Source organism: Monodelphis domestica, chromosome 2 (assembly GCF_027887165.1).
Source record: "Monodelphis domestica isolate mMonDom1 chromosome 2, mMonDom1.pri, whole genome shotgun sequence".
NCBI classification, from domain to species: Eukaryota; Metazoa; Chordata; class Mammalia; order Didelphimorphia; family Didelphidae; genus Monodelphis; species Monodelphis domestica.
Window position 1 is genome coordinate 202,736,872 of NC_077228.1, and position 13,786 is coordinate 202,750,657.

A 13,786-nucleotide genomic window follows, 5' to 3' on the forward strand; every position below is an offset into this window, starting at 1 on the left:
ATTAAGTGACTTGCCCAGGGTCACATAGCTAGGAAGTATCTGAGACTAGATTTTCCACTTTCTTCTCCAGATCATTTTACAGATGAGGAAACTGAGGCAAGCAGGGTGAAATGATTTGCCCAGGCTCACATAGTTAGGAAGTGTCTGAGGCCAGATCTGAGGTCAGGAAGATGAGATTTTCTGATTCAAGGCCCTGCTCTCTATCCACTGAATCACCCAACTGTCCCAGAGAATCACATTATGAATCAGCTGTAAGAGGACTTTCATTACATCTCATTTAAAATGTCTCAGAAACTCTGCCAAAAGGGAGAGGCAGAGAGGATTTTCTCCTTGTTATAGAAAGGGGAAAGGAAACTAAGGCCCCAAAATAGGAAGTGATTTTTTTGCCCCCAATGAGGGTCAAAGCCTAGGTCTGGAGTAAGGTCTAGGCCTCAGTATTCCTTCATTCCATCCAGATCAGGGCTCTTGTCACTGTTTCAGTCTCTCCTTCTTCCTTTTTCTTTCTCTCCTCCTTTGCTCTTCATTTCTCCCTCTTCCTCTCTCCTAAGCACAATTTCTTCCTCACTCTGAACCCAAAGAAGAGTCTTTCAACTGTAAAGCCCCCCTTTCTGCCATAATCTTCCATAGAAACATTCAGAATGCCAAGACCCTCTGGACAAGGATGGGAGACCCTTAAAATACGTTGGATTCTGCCAGCTTTCACCTCATCTCCATTTATTTTAGGTGTGGAGAATCACTGTGGAATTATAGGGCATAAGAGCTGGACTTAATCTTAGAGATCATCTAAATGCCCTCCATTTTACAGATGAGGAGACTGAGGCACAGAAAGGGAAAGTGACTTGCATTTATTTATTGGTTCCAGAAGCTATTAGTGGGGCTGGGCTGGAATGCAGATCTCTCATTTACACATCCAGGACCAGTTCTCTAATTGCCTCCCCTGCCTCTGGCTGGAGCTGGTGGGGAGGGCAGAAAGGGGGATACTTACAGCAGCACCCTTGGGTCCAGGGAATCCCATTACACCAGCTTGACCACGGGCACCAGGGGGGCCTGGAGGTCCGGGGCGACCGTCTTGACCAGCGGGACCCTGAGGATGGACGAGGAAACAGTTGAGGAAAGATCCACAAAGGCAAGGATGGGAGGGCAGGCAGAGACAAGGCATAGGGAAGCAATACTCACAGGAGGACCAGTTTTGCCATCAGGACCAGGGCTTCCAGGGCTTCCAGTCAGACCCTAAGGAGGAAAGCAGACAGCAGTGAGATGGGAGGAAAGGGGTGCCCTTTTCTGTAGGTTTCTGCACCCCCCATTAACTGGGCTTTTCTTTTCTGAGGGAGGGAGACTGAGATGGCATGGATGGGCAGAGGGATGTTGTTGTGCATTCTTCGTTTCTGAAGAGGGCGAATGGCATCATGGGGTGATGCCTTGACTTGTGCATGACTTGGACTTAAGCGAGGCAGTGGCACAAAGTCATCCACCTTGTTGAAATCCAGTGGCCAGACAAAATTCAAGACAACTGGACATGGCCTGGGATGCAGAGGAAGACCTTGGCAGAGGAAAGGGGACAGGCAAGGGGGGGGGCAGCCACAAGAAGGACTGCTGGGATGGCTAGGCTAGGAGACAGCCAGCTTGGACTGATTTCAAGATGCCCACCAGAATGGTACTCCCTGCAGGAATTATTTTTGCCATGCCAAGCCCTGTTCTCCCTCTTCACTTCATGACTCCGTCTCAGGCAGAGACTGTCTTGGCTCCCTCCAGTGATAGCTCACCTTGGCACCAGGCAGACCAGCCTCACCAGGGCGACCAGCTTCACCAGGAGATCCTTTGGGACCGGCGGGGCCAGGAGCACCACGTTCACCAGGGGCACCCTAACAAGGGACAGAGAAGAGTCAGGGTTCCAGAGTCACTGACTCTCTCACCTTTCCCTGGAGGAATGCCAGGCAGAGCAGGAGAGTGCAAGCTTCTGTCTAGCCACCACCAGAGAAGGAAACAGAGCCATGAGGACACATCACCCAGGTCAAGAAGGCAGTCTGCAAGGAGCCTGAGAGATGCAGGTCTCCTCTGAGAGTGACCCAGAAGCATCCCTTCTAGGGAGCCACTGGGAGGCACCCTTTGCTCAGAAAGATACCCCAAGCATGTGATTCAGTGACTTTCATGGAGTGAAGTTTCAAGGTGTATTTGCTGGATTAATTTCATTTTAATTGGACACAGAAGGGGAAAGATCCAGCAAACTAATGGCAGGCAACCACCTCAGGACTGTCCTGTGAGTGTGCCTGCCAAGAAGGGAGGAACAATGAGGAGAAAATCACCTTAGGGCCAGCGACACCATCAGCACCAGGGAAGCCACGGCTACCAGGACCGCCCTGCACAGGGAGAGAACATCATGAGTGGGAGTGAGGGATGAGGAAAACAGGGCAATGGAAGAGAGAGGTGCCCTCCTCATGCCAGGAGAGGCCTTAGCCCACTCCGGAGGAGACCTCATGCCAGGGCTGAGCTGGAAGGGCACCTTGAGACCAAAGGATGTCACCAAGGGCCCTTATGCACAATGCCCAGTGGGCAAGATGCCAAGGGCTGGTTAAAATTGGGAAGAAATCAGAGAAAAAAAGGAGAGTGGAGGCAGCCACTTACTCGTTCACCAGCTGGGCCGGGCAGACCAGAAGGTCCAGGTTCACCACGGGATCCTCTCTTGCCTTCCTCTCCTGCAGGGCCTGGGGGTCCTTGAACACCAACGGGGCCCTAGAGAATGAGGGAGGGTGGGGGAAAGGGAATGCTCAGTTCCACGTACTAGGTTTGGGGATCACTAGAGCTTTTTATAGCTGAAATTTTTGTCGTGGGTGTTTCTAAGGACAAAAATTTGCTCTGTCTTTCTCCTTCTGTCTCTCACCTAGAAGCTAGCTGAGGGCAAGCACTGTGTCTCCTCTATCAGACGGGGGTCCCTTGAGCATTGAGACTATATCTCTTGAGCCAGGCCTGGAGACAGGAGGTCCTAGGTTCAAATCTGGCCTCAGATACTTCTGGACAGATTAACCTTAACCTCCATTGCCTAGCCCTTACTACTCTTCTTCCTGGGAATCAATACACAGTATTGATTCTTAAACAGAAGGGTTAAAAAAAAGACTATATCTCTTCATCTTCCTCAAAGTCCAGCACAAAACTCTCCCCAAAGGGCACTTTCTTACTTTTTAGACTGTGTGAGAGTCTACTCCATTGGTATATCTAATAATAAGTGATGTTTATAAGCATCTTTAAAGTTTGCAGAAAGCCCCATCTTCATTATCTCAATTGAGCCTCACCCCAAACTTGGGGGACAAGTGCTATATTTAAAAAACCCATTTTATAGAGGGGAAAACTGAGGCTTAGAGAAACAAAGTGACTTGCTAGAGTTTCTCAGTTAGTGAATGTCAGAGGCAAGATCTGAACTCAGGACTTTCAGTCCATCTATCTACCTACTATACCATATATATATATATACATATATATATATATATATTCATGGATATGTATGTGTGGGTATATGTATATATAAACAAGACAGATAAGAATACTTACGGGCTCTCCCTTGGCACCGGGGTCACCTTTGTTACCAGGAGCACCAGGTTCACCCTGAAGGGAAGAAAGAAAGGAGAAAAGATTGAATGGAGGATAGGAGACAAGGTAGGGAAAGGGCAGTTCATTCCAAACCCAAAGGCAAAGCTGACCCTCTTTTTAGAGGTCTGGACCCAGGTATAGCTGGGTAATCAGAAAATGGACCGGACCAAATGTCAGCCAGCTCTCTGGCCATATTAGAGCCAGTTATTAGGAGAAAAGTAACAGAGGAAAAGACAGGTACTTACACTATTACCCTTGGGACCAGGAGCACCACTGGGACCCTGAGGTCCAGAAGGACCACGGGCACCAGGGAAGCCAGGAGCACCAGCAATTCCAGGAGCACCCTATTGGAGACAAAAGAAAAGACTCAGGTCCATAGTCTTCTGGACTTTCCATTCTAGGGCATTGATGGGCACTGCAAACATAATGAGTGATACCATAAGATACTTACATTGGCACCTTTGGCACCAGGTTGTCCATCAGCACCAGGGTTACCCTAAAGCAAAAAGAGAAGAGAAAGAGTGATGAACAGGAATTCTAAAGTTGGCAGGAAGTTAAAAACACAAAAGTAGGCAGCAACTCACAGATGGGCCAGCAGCACCAGCAGGGCCAGGGGGACCAGGCTCTCCACGGACACCCTGGGGACCTTCAGAGCCTCGAGATCCTTGGGGACCAGCTTCGCCCTAGAGTAGGAAAGGAGTCATGAGCAGGATGCCCAGGGTCAGCCCCCTGCATCATCACTTTCCTTGCTGCCTTTACCCCAGACTCACTCTTGTAGGGAGGAAAGACAAGGAAAGGAAGGAGGAGAACTACTCTGTGTCCTAGACTTTCAGAGAGAAGAGAGAAGAGGAATTCTTGCTTCATATGATTAAGGCTTTGAATCAAGAGTCTAGGTTTAGGTAAATCCAGGATCAAGGGTCGGGAATTAGGATCATAAATGCTTTGGAAATTAAGGCATGATCTGATTAGAAATCAAACAGAAATCTGAAACTGTAGGATAACTTTCCAGGAGACATTTAGGTTGGTGAATCCTAAAGCATGGAATTGTCTTTCCCCATGACTTTGACTCTTTTCAGAGAAGGTGAAGTGGGAGGGTCAAAGTGGGAAGAGCTCCTTCTCAATTGGGGGACTGTCTGTTGGCCCACAAGAAGCAGGGCTCTCAGCCAGTTTGGCTTCAAACTATGTCTCTCCACTCTTGGCAGCCCAGCTAAGGTTGGGATTGGAGGGGAATTTCTCTGTTGAAGGAACCCTTGTATCTAGAAAGAAATTCAAGGAAATGGATGAGATGAATGAATTCTCACCTTAGCACCAACAGCACCAGGGAAACCAGGGGGACCAGCAGGACCGGTGGGACCCTGTAAAAGAAGGGCAGCCCTTAGCATAAAGAAGGAGAAGCCCCCAAATGCTCCCTGACAGAGTGGGAAACTGTCTGAAGAGGCCAGGAGACAAGGAGCCTCTCTGCCTCCCAAATCCTTTCCCCAGCACCTTTCATTTGCCATGAGGACAATAGCTGACCCAAGAAGTCCTACTTTTCCCAATTTCTCTGATACCACAAGGAATGTTGGGCATACTTACTGGGGGTCCAGCAGCACCTGTTGCGCCATCGTTACCACGAGCACCCTATAGAACAGAGAATGGATGAAACATCAGTTATGCTTTCATTTAATGCCTATGGTCTGCTCAGGATAGCTCTGGAGGTATCCAGAAATGCTTGAGTCAGGTGATATACTTACAGCTGGGCCAGGAGGTCCAGGGCGGCCTCTCTCACCAGGAAGACCACGAGGGCCCTGAGGAAAACCAAGAGGAGCAAAATGAGAGAGGATGAAGGGGATGAAGTTTTCTCTATCCCCATCACCTCTCCAGATACCCATCACTCTGCATTTTATAAGCAATTCAGGGTGACCAAAGGTGTCTCCAAGAAGCCTATGAGGGGAGCATCTCTTTTCCCTCCTGCTTCCCTACCACCCTCATTTTGTGAACCCTGTTCCCTCTGCTCTTGAAGAAGTTGGCACAGGGGAAGCTGGGTGGTTCGATGGATTGAGAGCCAAGCCTGAAATTGGGAGATCCTACACTCAAATCTGACCTTAGACACATACTAGCTGGATGACTCTGGGTAAGCTACTTCACCCCCACTGCCTAGCCCTGACCACTCTTCTGCCTTAGAACCAATATACAGTATTGATTCCAAGACGGAAAGAAAGGGTTTAAAAAAATAAAAGAAGTTGGCACACTTACCATTTGTCCGGGAGCTCCATTCTCACCAGGGCTACCAGGCTCACCCTAGGAGGCAGAGAAATAAGAATGAGCCTTTTTGTCAGAAGAAGGGTAGAGATGAAGAGAAACTGGAGTTCACTCCTAAAAGGTAATCTCTTACCTTGGGACCAGCGGGACCACTGTCTCCCTTGGCACCATCCAAACCACTGAAACCCTAAAAGAACAGAAAAAGAGAGATACCAAAGTGAGTTACTAGGCTGGAAAAATGGGTAGATCCCACATTCCCCATTCAGGATAACACCCATTTTCTGGGTCCTAGAATAAGAATACCACCCTGTGAGAAGATAACATGTTCATTAGGCGGTCTTTGCACATTCCCCCTGATTCTAGACTCTATTGACTGCCAACCCATGAAAGTGCTTGATTCTTCTCTTCTCTCACTGATATCTTTAATGATACCTTTGGTATAAGAGCAGCTAGTGGCTCAGTAGATGGAAAGCGATGCTTTCAGTAGTGAGGTTCTGGGTTCAAATCCAGCCTTACATACTTCCCAACTGAGTAAACCTTAGAAAAGTCATTTAACCCCAATTACCTAGCCATTACTGCTTTTTTTTCTACTTCCCCATTCAATGACACCTTCCAAGATCTGAACTATTCAGAAGATTTTTAAAATGCGTAATCAAACCCCTCTCATCTTCTTACTATTTCTCCAAACCAGAGCCCTTTAGCAATTTAAAGGCTGGGAGTGGGTTATTTTCAACTAAAATGGACAAGAGAAGACTTACCCGGTGTCCCTTCATGCCAGGGAGACCAGCAGTTCCAGGCAGACCTCGAGCACCCTGGAAAGAAAGAACAGAAGAAGGATGAGAAATAAAGGCAGAAGACCTAAGGGATTCCCCTTAGGTAAAAGGAGTAGAGTCCCTCAAGGAGACAATCTCTTCAATAGAGGCAGAATGGGTGAAGCTGTTCATTATTTTCACACCCATTGGTCTAACTATGGCCAACCCCATCCCAAGAAACAGCATCAGCTTCCTTGATAGATCAGTTACTAAAATCTAAAAGCCATTCTAAGAGGCAGTCCCCATTGGGCTCAGGATTATCAGTAAGGGGAGCCTTGAGAGTTATCCTGACTTAGTAACTGGGGGGAGATACTGGAAGGCTCAGAAGCCTGAGTTTTAGTCTTTTCCCTCTCAAGCCCCACTGACCTGAGGACCAGGAGGACCACGTTCGCCGGGACGACCAGGTTTGCCAGCTTCACCCTAACAGGAAAAAAGGAAATCATCAAGAAGAGACTCTGTTAAGGGTCACCAAATCCAGTCCCCTGCTGTCATGCCAAACTACTGCTTACCAGTTAGGAACTCAACTATACTATCAAAGAGGAAAAGTTTGGGATGATTCCAAATTTTCTTACAGTATATTATATGAGAGTCAGGCTTTAGGGAAGCCATTCAGCCATATTTCTAGAACAGATTAAATCCCTAAATGCTTCCTTTACTAGAAACATTTCTGTTGGTTGTTAAATAGTTAATGCCGTATAGACTTGGGTACAAATTGAGTAGTTCTGAGGCAGTAGGTTTGAACAAATAATTTTCTCTGGCTTAGTTATAAGCCTTTGGAATGGGGGTAGCTAGATGGCTCAGTGGATAGAATGCCAGATCTGGAGAAAGAAGGTCCTGGGTTCAAATGTGACCTCAGACACTTCCTAGTTCCATGACCCTGGGCAAGTCACTTAATCCTCATTGCCAAATTCTTACTATTCTTCTGCCATGGAAACAATACTTAGTTGGAAACAATACTTAGTATTGATTCCAAGATGGAAGGTAAAGGTTTTTTTTAAAAAAGCCTTTGGGCTTTAGGGACCTTTTGTTCAAGAAAGAGAAAGTCTATGCTTGAAATATAAAGGTAAAAATTCTCCCTGAGGATCAAAGAGAAGGCAAATTCTCAAGTGATTCCAAAGTACTATAGCAGGAAGGAGTCATCATCTTCCATCTTTGAATGCCCCCCTCAATATAGTCTCCCTTTGATGGAATCCCTAACTAGAGGGATGGCATTGAAGTCAAAGGGAAGGCAGGCTCCTCTGTGGTGGGGAAGAGGAAGGAAGAAGGGTAGTTGGCATCTCAGAATTTACTTACATCATCTCCGTTCTTGCCAGGGGGACCTGCAGGGCCTCGGGGACCCATGGGACCCTAGAAGACACACAAATAAAAAAGGTCAGGATCATCCTGGTATGACGGGGAGGGACATGCAAAAATGGAATAAGACAGAGAAGGGGTACATAGGTAAGTACCTCCTTAAAAGAGAAGAAAATTTGCAAGAAGAGACAGTAGGTGGCGCAATAGAGACTCCTGCATGAGGCGGTTGGAAGGGTTGAATTCAAATCTTGCTTCAGAGACTTACTAGCTGTGTGGCCCTCTGAGCATTACTTAACTAACCTCTCTCAGCCTCTGTTTCCTCAATCTATAAAATGGAGACCATAATAGAGTCCACCTCACAGGGTCATTGGGAGGATCAAATGAGATAAAATATGGAAAGTACTTTGCCAACCATAAAGTAATTATTAAGATGAAGACATGGCATTTAAAAATGTGTGTGAAGGTTTTTTTGGTGGGGGGGGATGAAATACTGATGACGGATGTTGCATGATGGACCAATGGCAGAAAGGAGAGGATCAGGGAAGAGGCATTTGGGAGGACCACTTACTGAAGCTCCAGGCTCGCCAGGTTCACCAGGGGGACCTTGGAAACCTTGGGGACCCTGGAAGATGAAGAGATTGGGGAAGCATGAGAATGACATGTCATCACCACATGACTCTCATCCCAGACACTGTCAGCATTGTCACTGCTATCCTTTTCATTCATCACCACCATTAAAATTCAGCATCTATCTGCTAATTGCCTGCTTTGTGCTAATTTACAAATTTGGCATCACCTTCATCAAATTCATTAGCATCAGCATCAGCATCACCCTGCTTCCTGCTTCTCACCTTTCAGAGGCAGGAAACATAGGGCCCCTTGCAAATCTGACTGCCCGGAAAAGTGCCCTGGGTATCCCTCCCCTATCCTTTCCTGACCCCAACCCAAGAGGCTGTCAGGTCATTAATCGACTGAAGGACTCTGAATTGGGGAAATGGGGATGGTGGGGGAGGATTCAATCCCAGATACTTACTGGGTTGCCAGGAGGACCAGGGAGACCACGAGGACCAGAGGGACCCTAAGAAGAGAAAAGAGAGGCAATGAAGACAATTCACAAGGAAAATGCAAGGCGGAGAATACCTTCTATATTTTATTTTCCAGGTATTTCCTATTGTTCTCAGCAATCCTTGAAATCCCAAAGAAGGCCTTCATGTTCTAATAATACCAACTAAATTGGGAGGTGCTTGGCCCTTACGCCTTCCTAAGTTCTCCAATTTTATTTGCCTCTCTTTGTATCCTTAATGTGCCCAGCACATAGTAGGTATTTAATAAATATTAACTGATTGATGAATTGATTTCCTGGCCTCCCTTTGCCCTGGTGAACTCACCATAGGTCCAGGAACAGACATGCCACCACCTGATTTCTCATCATAGCCATAAGACATCTGGGAAGCAAAGTTCTAGAGGAAAAAAAGAGGGAGGGAAAGGGTTAGGCCAATTCATGGGAAGGGGAAAAATCTTTTCAAGAGTGATCTGATTGTATACTTACTCCTCCAAGGCCAGGGATACCAGGGAGACCAGGGGGGCCCTGAATACCAGGATTTCCTGGTTTGCCATCTTTTCCAGGTAGGCCTGGGGGTCCCTGCCAGGGAAAGATCAAATGCCAATGTGTCAGTCACAAAGTAGATACTATACTCACTGCCTACCACCAAACTTCCAAGGGAGAATTAAAAAAATTTACCCTTTCACCTCGAGGCCCAGTATCTCCTTTGGGACCCTGTGAGTTTGGAGAAGAAAAAAGAAGAAAAAAACAAAGGTTAGACAGGTAAGTGGGCACTGGAGAAAGATAGAAATGAATGAGACAAAAAACTAAGAATCATTGTTTACCTCGACTCCTATTTCTGTGAGAGAGGATGGTGAAGCAACTAGAAGGAAAAGAGAAAGGATCAGAAGGTGACTCAGCTAGCAAGAGGGGTAGGGGTGGTCTAGAACCATACCCCAAGCCCAAATTAAAACTAAGATCTCTAGTAGTCAGGGAGGATTGAAAGGAATTGGGTAGAGGGGCAGGAGGGAGAGAGAGAGAGAGAGAGAGAGAGAGAGAGAAGAAAGGCAGATCCATTCAATGACTTGGTAAGTTAGGGGGGAAATGAGGAGAGGGGAAAGTGGGTATTGATTGGTGGGATAGAGGGCCAGGAAGACCATACCAGCATCGGCACCAAGGCAGGAGGGGCAGCATTCATCGTCCTTGTACTGCACATTGGGGCAGTTGGAAACATCTTCACAGATTATTTCGTCACACAGGATGCTTCCATTGTCGCAGACACAGATTTGACAGATCTTTGGTTTCCACACCTCCCCATTGTTGTACTTTATGGCATTCTGTATACAGGTGCCTTCTGGAACTGGTGGGGGGTGGCAAAATAGGAAGGGGTGGGTCAATAGAGGATGGGGGTAGAGAAAAGGCAGATCCAGGCACCTTTCCACCCAGTACTCCCCAGGGCTCCTAAAATCAGATAGTTTCTCTTCCTCTTCACAAGACTCAGGGAAGCAAACACTGGATTTGACACTTCCTACATCTCCAGCATCTGTTCATCCTCCACCCCCAAAACGCTTAAGATTCATCTGCTTCTCATCAGGGGCTCAGTGACAGCGAAGGCTTTGGGCCAGAGACAGTCTAACTCTTTCCAGTTTAGGAATTTAAACAAAGCTTTAGGCCAATTGTTCCATCCAGTTCAGACCTTAGTTCACTGGGGCGTGGCCAAGTAAAATAAAAGTTGTTGTGGGAAAGAGAAGAGTGGAGAGAGTGGAACAGAAAAGGCCCTGAGAAAGTATGGAAGGGAAAACGATGGGAAGGAAACAAAAGAGGGTCAAGAGGGAAGATTCTCCAGAGAGGGTAGGTGGAGATGGGAGATATAGAGAAAATAGAATGGGAAGAAAGGAACAGGAGTGGTCTGGAGGAGGACAGAAAGAAAGCGGGGAGAAGAGAAGGAATAATCCCAAAAGACTATTGTGCTCTTCCAACCAGAAGAAACGCCCTAACATCCTATGCAGAACTCTTTCCCCCTCAGAGTAAGTAAGACCCAATGGCCTCGCCCTGCCCTCGCTTTCCCGAGTCAGCCCTTTCTCCGTTTCTTAAAACTGCTTCATTTCCACCTCTCCCCTAATCCCCCGCGCGTGCAATTCCACAGTTTACCACGAGATGGCATGCCGCGCTAGGGAATGGACACAAGGGGGCGAAAAAGGGAGGGCGATTTCCCCCGGTCCACAGCGAGCCTGAGGGATTGCCCAGATATCCGGCTCAACTCCCACACAGACTCCTCTTGGGAACTGGAGATGCTCCGTGATGTCCCGCTACCCCGAGAGCAAGGGGAGGCACAGTAACCTACTCCCCCAGAGAGCCAGCAGAGGGCGCCAGTACTCCACCCTGTCTCCTTCCCACTCAAGATTTTTTTTATCCTCCTCCCGTTGCTCCCCCCTCCCAGCATACCCCACCCCTCCCCTTGCAGCAGCCCCTAGCAGCCCCCAAGCATCCCAGGGGCTGAGGAGGGGACTACGTCTAGACTGCAGAGCCTGCAAAAACGTTTTTCTTGTGAATCATCCTTAATTCCTTCCTGATGGCTTTTGCATTTGGGGCTGCGAAATCCTAGTCCACCACCCAGATCCCATTTGTTCCTCAATTCCCCTCCTTCTACAAGCCCCAACAGTATTTGTCCTATTGTCCACGGAGTCTTCTTTGAGCCCTCTTACCCACCTAATCCACTGTGAGCTTTCTCCTCAACCTGCTCCTCTCTGATGGGGTGTCATCCTTCCCCTCAAAAGTTACATCTCTATCTCAAACTCTAGGTCCTCTTGAGGAACTTCATATTGTTCCCATCTCCTGGTAGCCTCGTATATCCTGGGTAATCCAGTTCAAGTAAGGGATCCCCAGGAAGTAAGTTAATGGGGCACTGATAAACGAACTCCTCTGCTCATACACATCCCTCCCCTCCCCTCTCCGCAAAAAAAGTTTCCAACTTACTGTCTTCTTCATCTTGGCCGTGGGTGAGGACGGCAGTGACTGCTAAGAGAAGCAGGAGCCGGGGATCCACAAAGCTGAACATGTCTAGGTCCTAGACATGTAGACTCTTTGGGGCTTGGGGTTGGGGGGTTACCGTCCACTCATGCGCGGCCTGAGAATCTTGGGTACCTCCTGCTAGACCCCAAGGAGAAACTCCCGTCTGCTCGGATGCCTGAGCTGGGTCCCTTTTTATACTGTCCTGGGATCCCAGGGAAGGAGGGATCCAGCCCCCACTGAGAGGGGGAGCGGGTCACCCGCTACCCAGCCAATCAGGGCCTCCCAGTCCGGCCCCCAATTTGGGAGTTGGAAGGAAGGGGGAGGGGGAGAAGTAAGAGGAGGAAAGAAGGGAATCTGCCCTTTCTCTTCCCTACCCCCCAATCTTTCTGTCCTCTCCTCGCCCCCCACCCTTCACCCCCATGTGTCCGGACCAGATTCTCCGTGTAAACTCGGTCTATGTGGGGAGAGAGGGATTACAGGGGGAAAGAAGTTTTTCTTTTCCCTACTCTACATCCCAGGAAGAGGGAATCTCTGAATGGGTGACAACCACCTACAAAAGCAGAATGTATTGGGGGAGAGGGAGGCTGGGGAAAGGGGAGATTTGGGGGAAGAACTAAGTGGGGGGAGATTAGGATACTTGGCTGAGAAAGCCCTCTCCGCCAAAGCAGGTGGAATGCTTAATAAAAGGGAGAGCCCCTCTTTAGGGAGTGTTATCTGCTGTGGTATTTGGTGACATTTGGGAGAACATTGAAGAGGCATCTCCGGATAGATGAAAAGAACCAAATGACTGGAGAACTTGACAAGGGGGTGTCCTTTGGGAAGGGGAAAATCTCTTGCTTCCTTGTCTGGGTCTTCGAAATGGACTTTGTATTGTTTTTTAGAATCTCCATCATCTCAAGGTAGGAAGCACCAGAAAGGGGTGGGGGTGGGGATGCCCGGCTGTTGGGGGAGGGGTGATTTGACAACGTGGTCTCCCTATTGCCAGTGCCTCCTACTGTCTGGGAGGTAGGGAGGAGGGACAAGAGAGGTATCCTCTACTCCGAGTATGAAAATGGAGGTATCTGCAACTTGGTGGAGGGAGTGACTGGGAGTCATTGGGCAACTAGATACTTGGCAAAAAGGGAAATGCTGTCTTCTAAGGAAAGCTCTAACTGCTCAAAAAGTGATTTCAAGGTGCTGGAAGGGATCTGATCAAGTAGGGAGCGTACTGCTACACGTTTAGCAAGGAGGATATTCTTTGGGGATGTTTCTTGCTGTCTCTGTCCTAGGTATCTCTCTTAGGGGCAGGGAAATATGTGTGAGGTGGGATAGAGGGGGTGGTTTGGACTAAAGGAAAGATTTGGCTAAAACACAATTTAAATTTTATTTTTTGAGATCATCTATTATATATGCAGAATTGGGGATAGAATTGTGTGTAGGGGTGGCTGAATGATTCTTGTTTTCAGAGGGAGGGAAGGTAACCATCTCTTTTTTCCCACCTCTGGAGCTAGGAAAAAGTTCTTTGCTCCTTCTGAGCTGTGTAAAGACCCCCAGAGTGAGTGACAAGTGTGGAAAGCGGGGAGATGGCTGCTTTGATATACTTTTAGGGAACACTCTTTTAGGGGCCATATGATGCTTTGACTTCTAGAGTTCCCTTAATCCTAGACTCCTGATAACCCACAGTCCCTTTAGTGCCCCCAGCCTTTATTATTCCATTCTTTCAAACCTCAAAACTATCCCCCCCAATACCCCAGAATCCTATTCCATAGTACCTCTGTCCTAGTCCTTCTAGTTCCCCCTGGTAATTAGGGACCAGAATGAATCC

At 47.8% G+C, this 13,786-nt stretch overlaps 1 protein-coding gene across 1 annotated transcript in view; it reads right to left on the bottom strand.

Moving 5' to 3' along the window:
• The window catches only part of COL1A1 (collagen type I alpha 1 chain), a 28,160-nt gene extending 15,987 nt beyond the window's left edge, over nucleotides 1–12,173 (bottom strand). The window contains exons 1-25 of the mRNA XM_001367698.5: nucleotides 11,947–12,173; nucleotides 10,133–10,330; nucleotides 9,816–9,853; nucleotides 9,670–9,705; nucleotides 9,478–9,570; nucleotides 9,317–9,388; nucleotides 8,962–9,006; nucleotides 8,497–8,550; nucleotides 7,929–7,982; nucleotides 7,002–7,055; nucleotides 6,582–6,635; nucleotides 5,957–6,010; nucleotides 5,818–5,862; nucleotides 5,316–5,369; nucleotides 5,158–5,202; nucleotides 4,884–4,937; nucleotides 4,167–4,265; nucleotides 4,034–4,078; nucleotides 3,828–3,926; nucleotides 3,544–3,597; nucleotides 2,623–2,730; nucleotides 2,304–2,357; nucleotides 1,764–1,862; nucleotides 1,177–1,230; nucleotides 986–1,084 (exon numbers count right to left, since the gene is read on the bottom strand). Of these exons, the coding sequence (XP_001367735.1) occupies nucleotides 986–1,084; nucleotides 1,177–1,230; nucleotides 1,764–1,862; nucleotides 2,304–2,357; nucleotides 2,623–2,730; nucleotides 3,544–3,597; nucleotides 3,828–3,926; nucleotides 4,034–4,078; nucleotides 4,167–4,265; nucleotides 4,884–4,937; nucleotides 5,158–5,202; nucleotides 5,316–5,369; nucleotides 5,818–5,862; nucleotides 5,957–6,010; nucleotides 6,582–6,635; nucleotides 7,002–7,055; nucleotides 7,929–7,982; nucleotides 8,497–8,550; nucleotides 8,962–9,006; nucleotides 9,317–9,388; nucleotides 9,478–9,570; nucleotides 9,670–9,705; nucleotides 9,816–9,853; nucleotides 10,133–10,330; nucleotides 11,947–12,028 (1,743 nt within the window). The 5' untranslated portion in view covers nucleotides 12,029–12,173. The remainder of the gene's footprint in view (nucleotides 1–985; nucleotides 1,085–1,176; nucleotides 1,231–1,763; nucleotides 1,863–2,303; nucleotides 2,358–2,622; nucleotides 2,731–3,543; nucleotides 3,598–3,827; nucleotides 3,927–4,033; nucleotides 4,079–4,166; nucleotides 4,266–4,883; nucleotides 4,938–5,157; nucleotides 5,203–5,315; nucleotides 5,370–5,817; nucleotides 5,863–5,956; nucleotides 6,011–6,581; nucleotides 6,636–7,001; nucleotides 7,056–7,928; nucleotides 7,983–8,496; nucleotides 8,551–8,961; nucleotides 9,007–9,316; nucleotides 9,389–9,477; nucleotides 9,571–9,669; nucleotides 9,706–9,815; nucleotides 9,854–10,132; nucleotides 10,331–11,946) is intronic.
• Nucleotides 12,174–13,786: the final 1,613 nt, after the last annotated feature.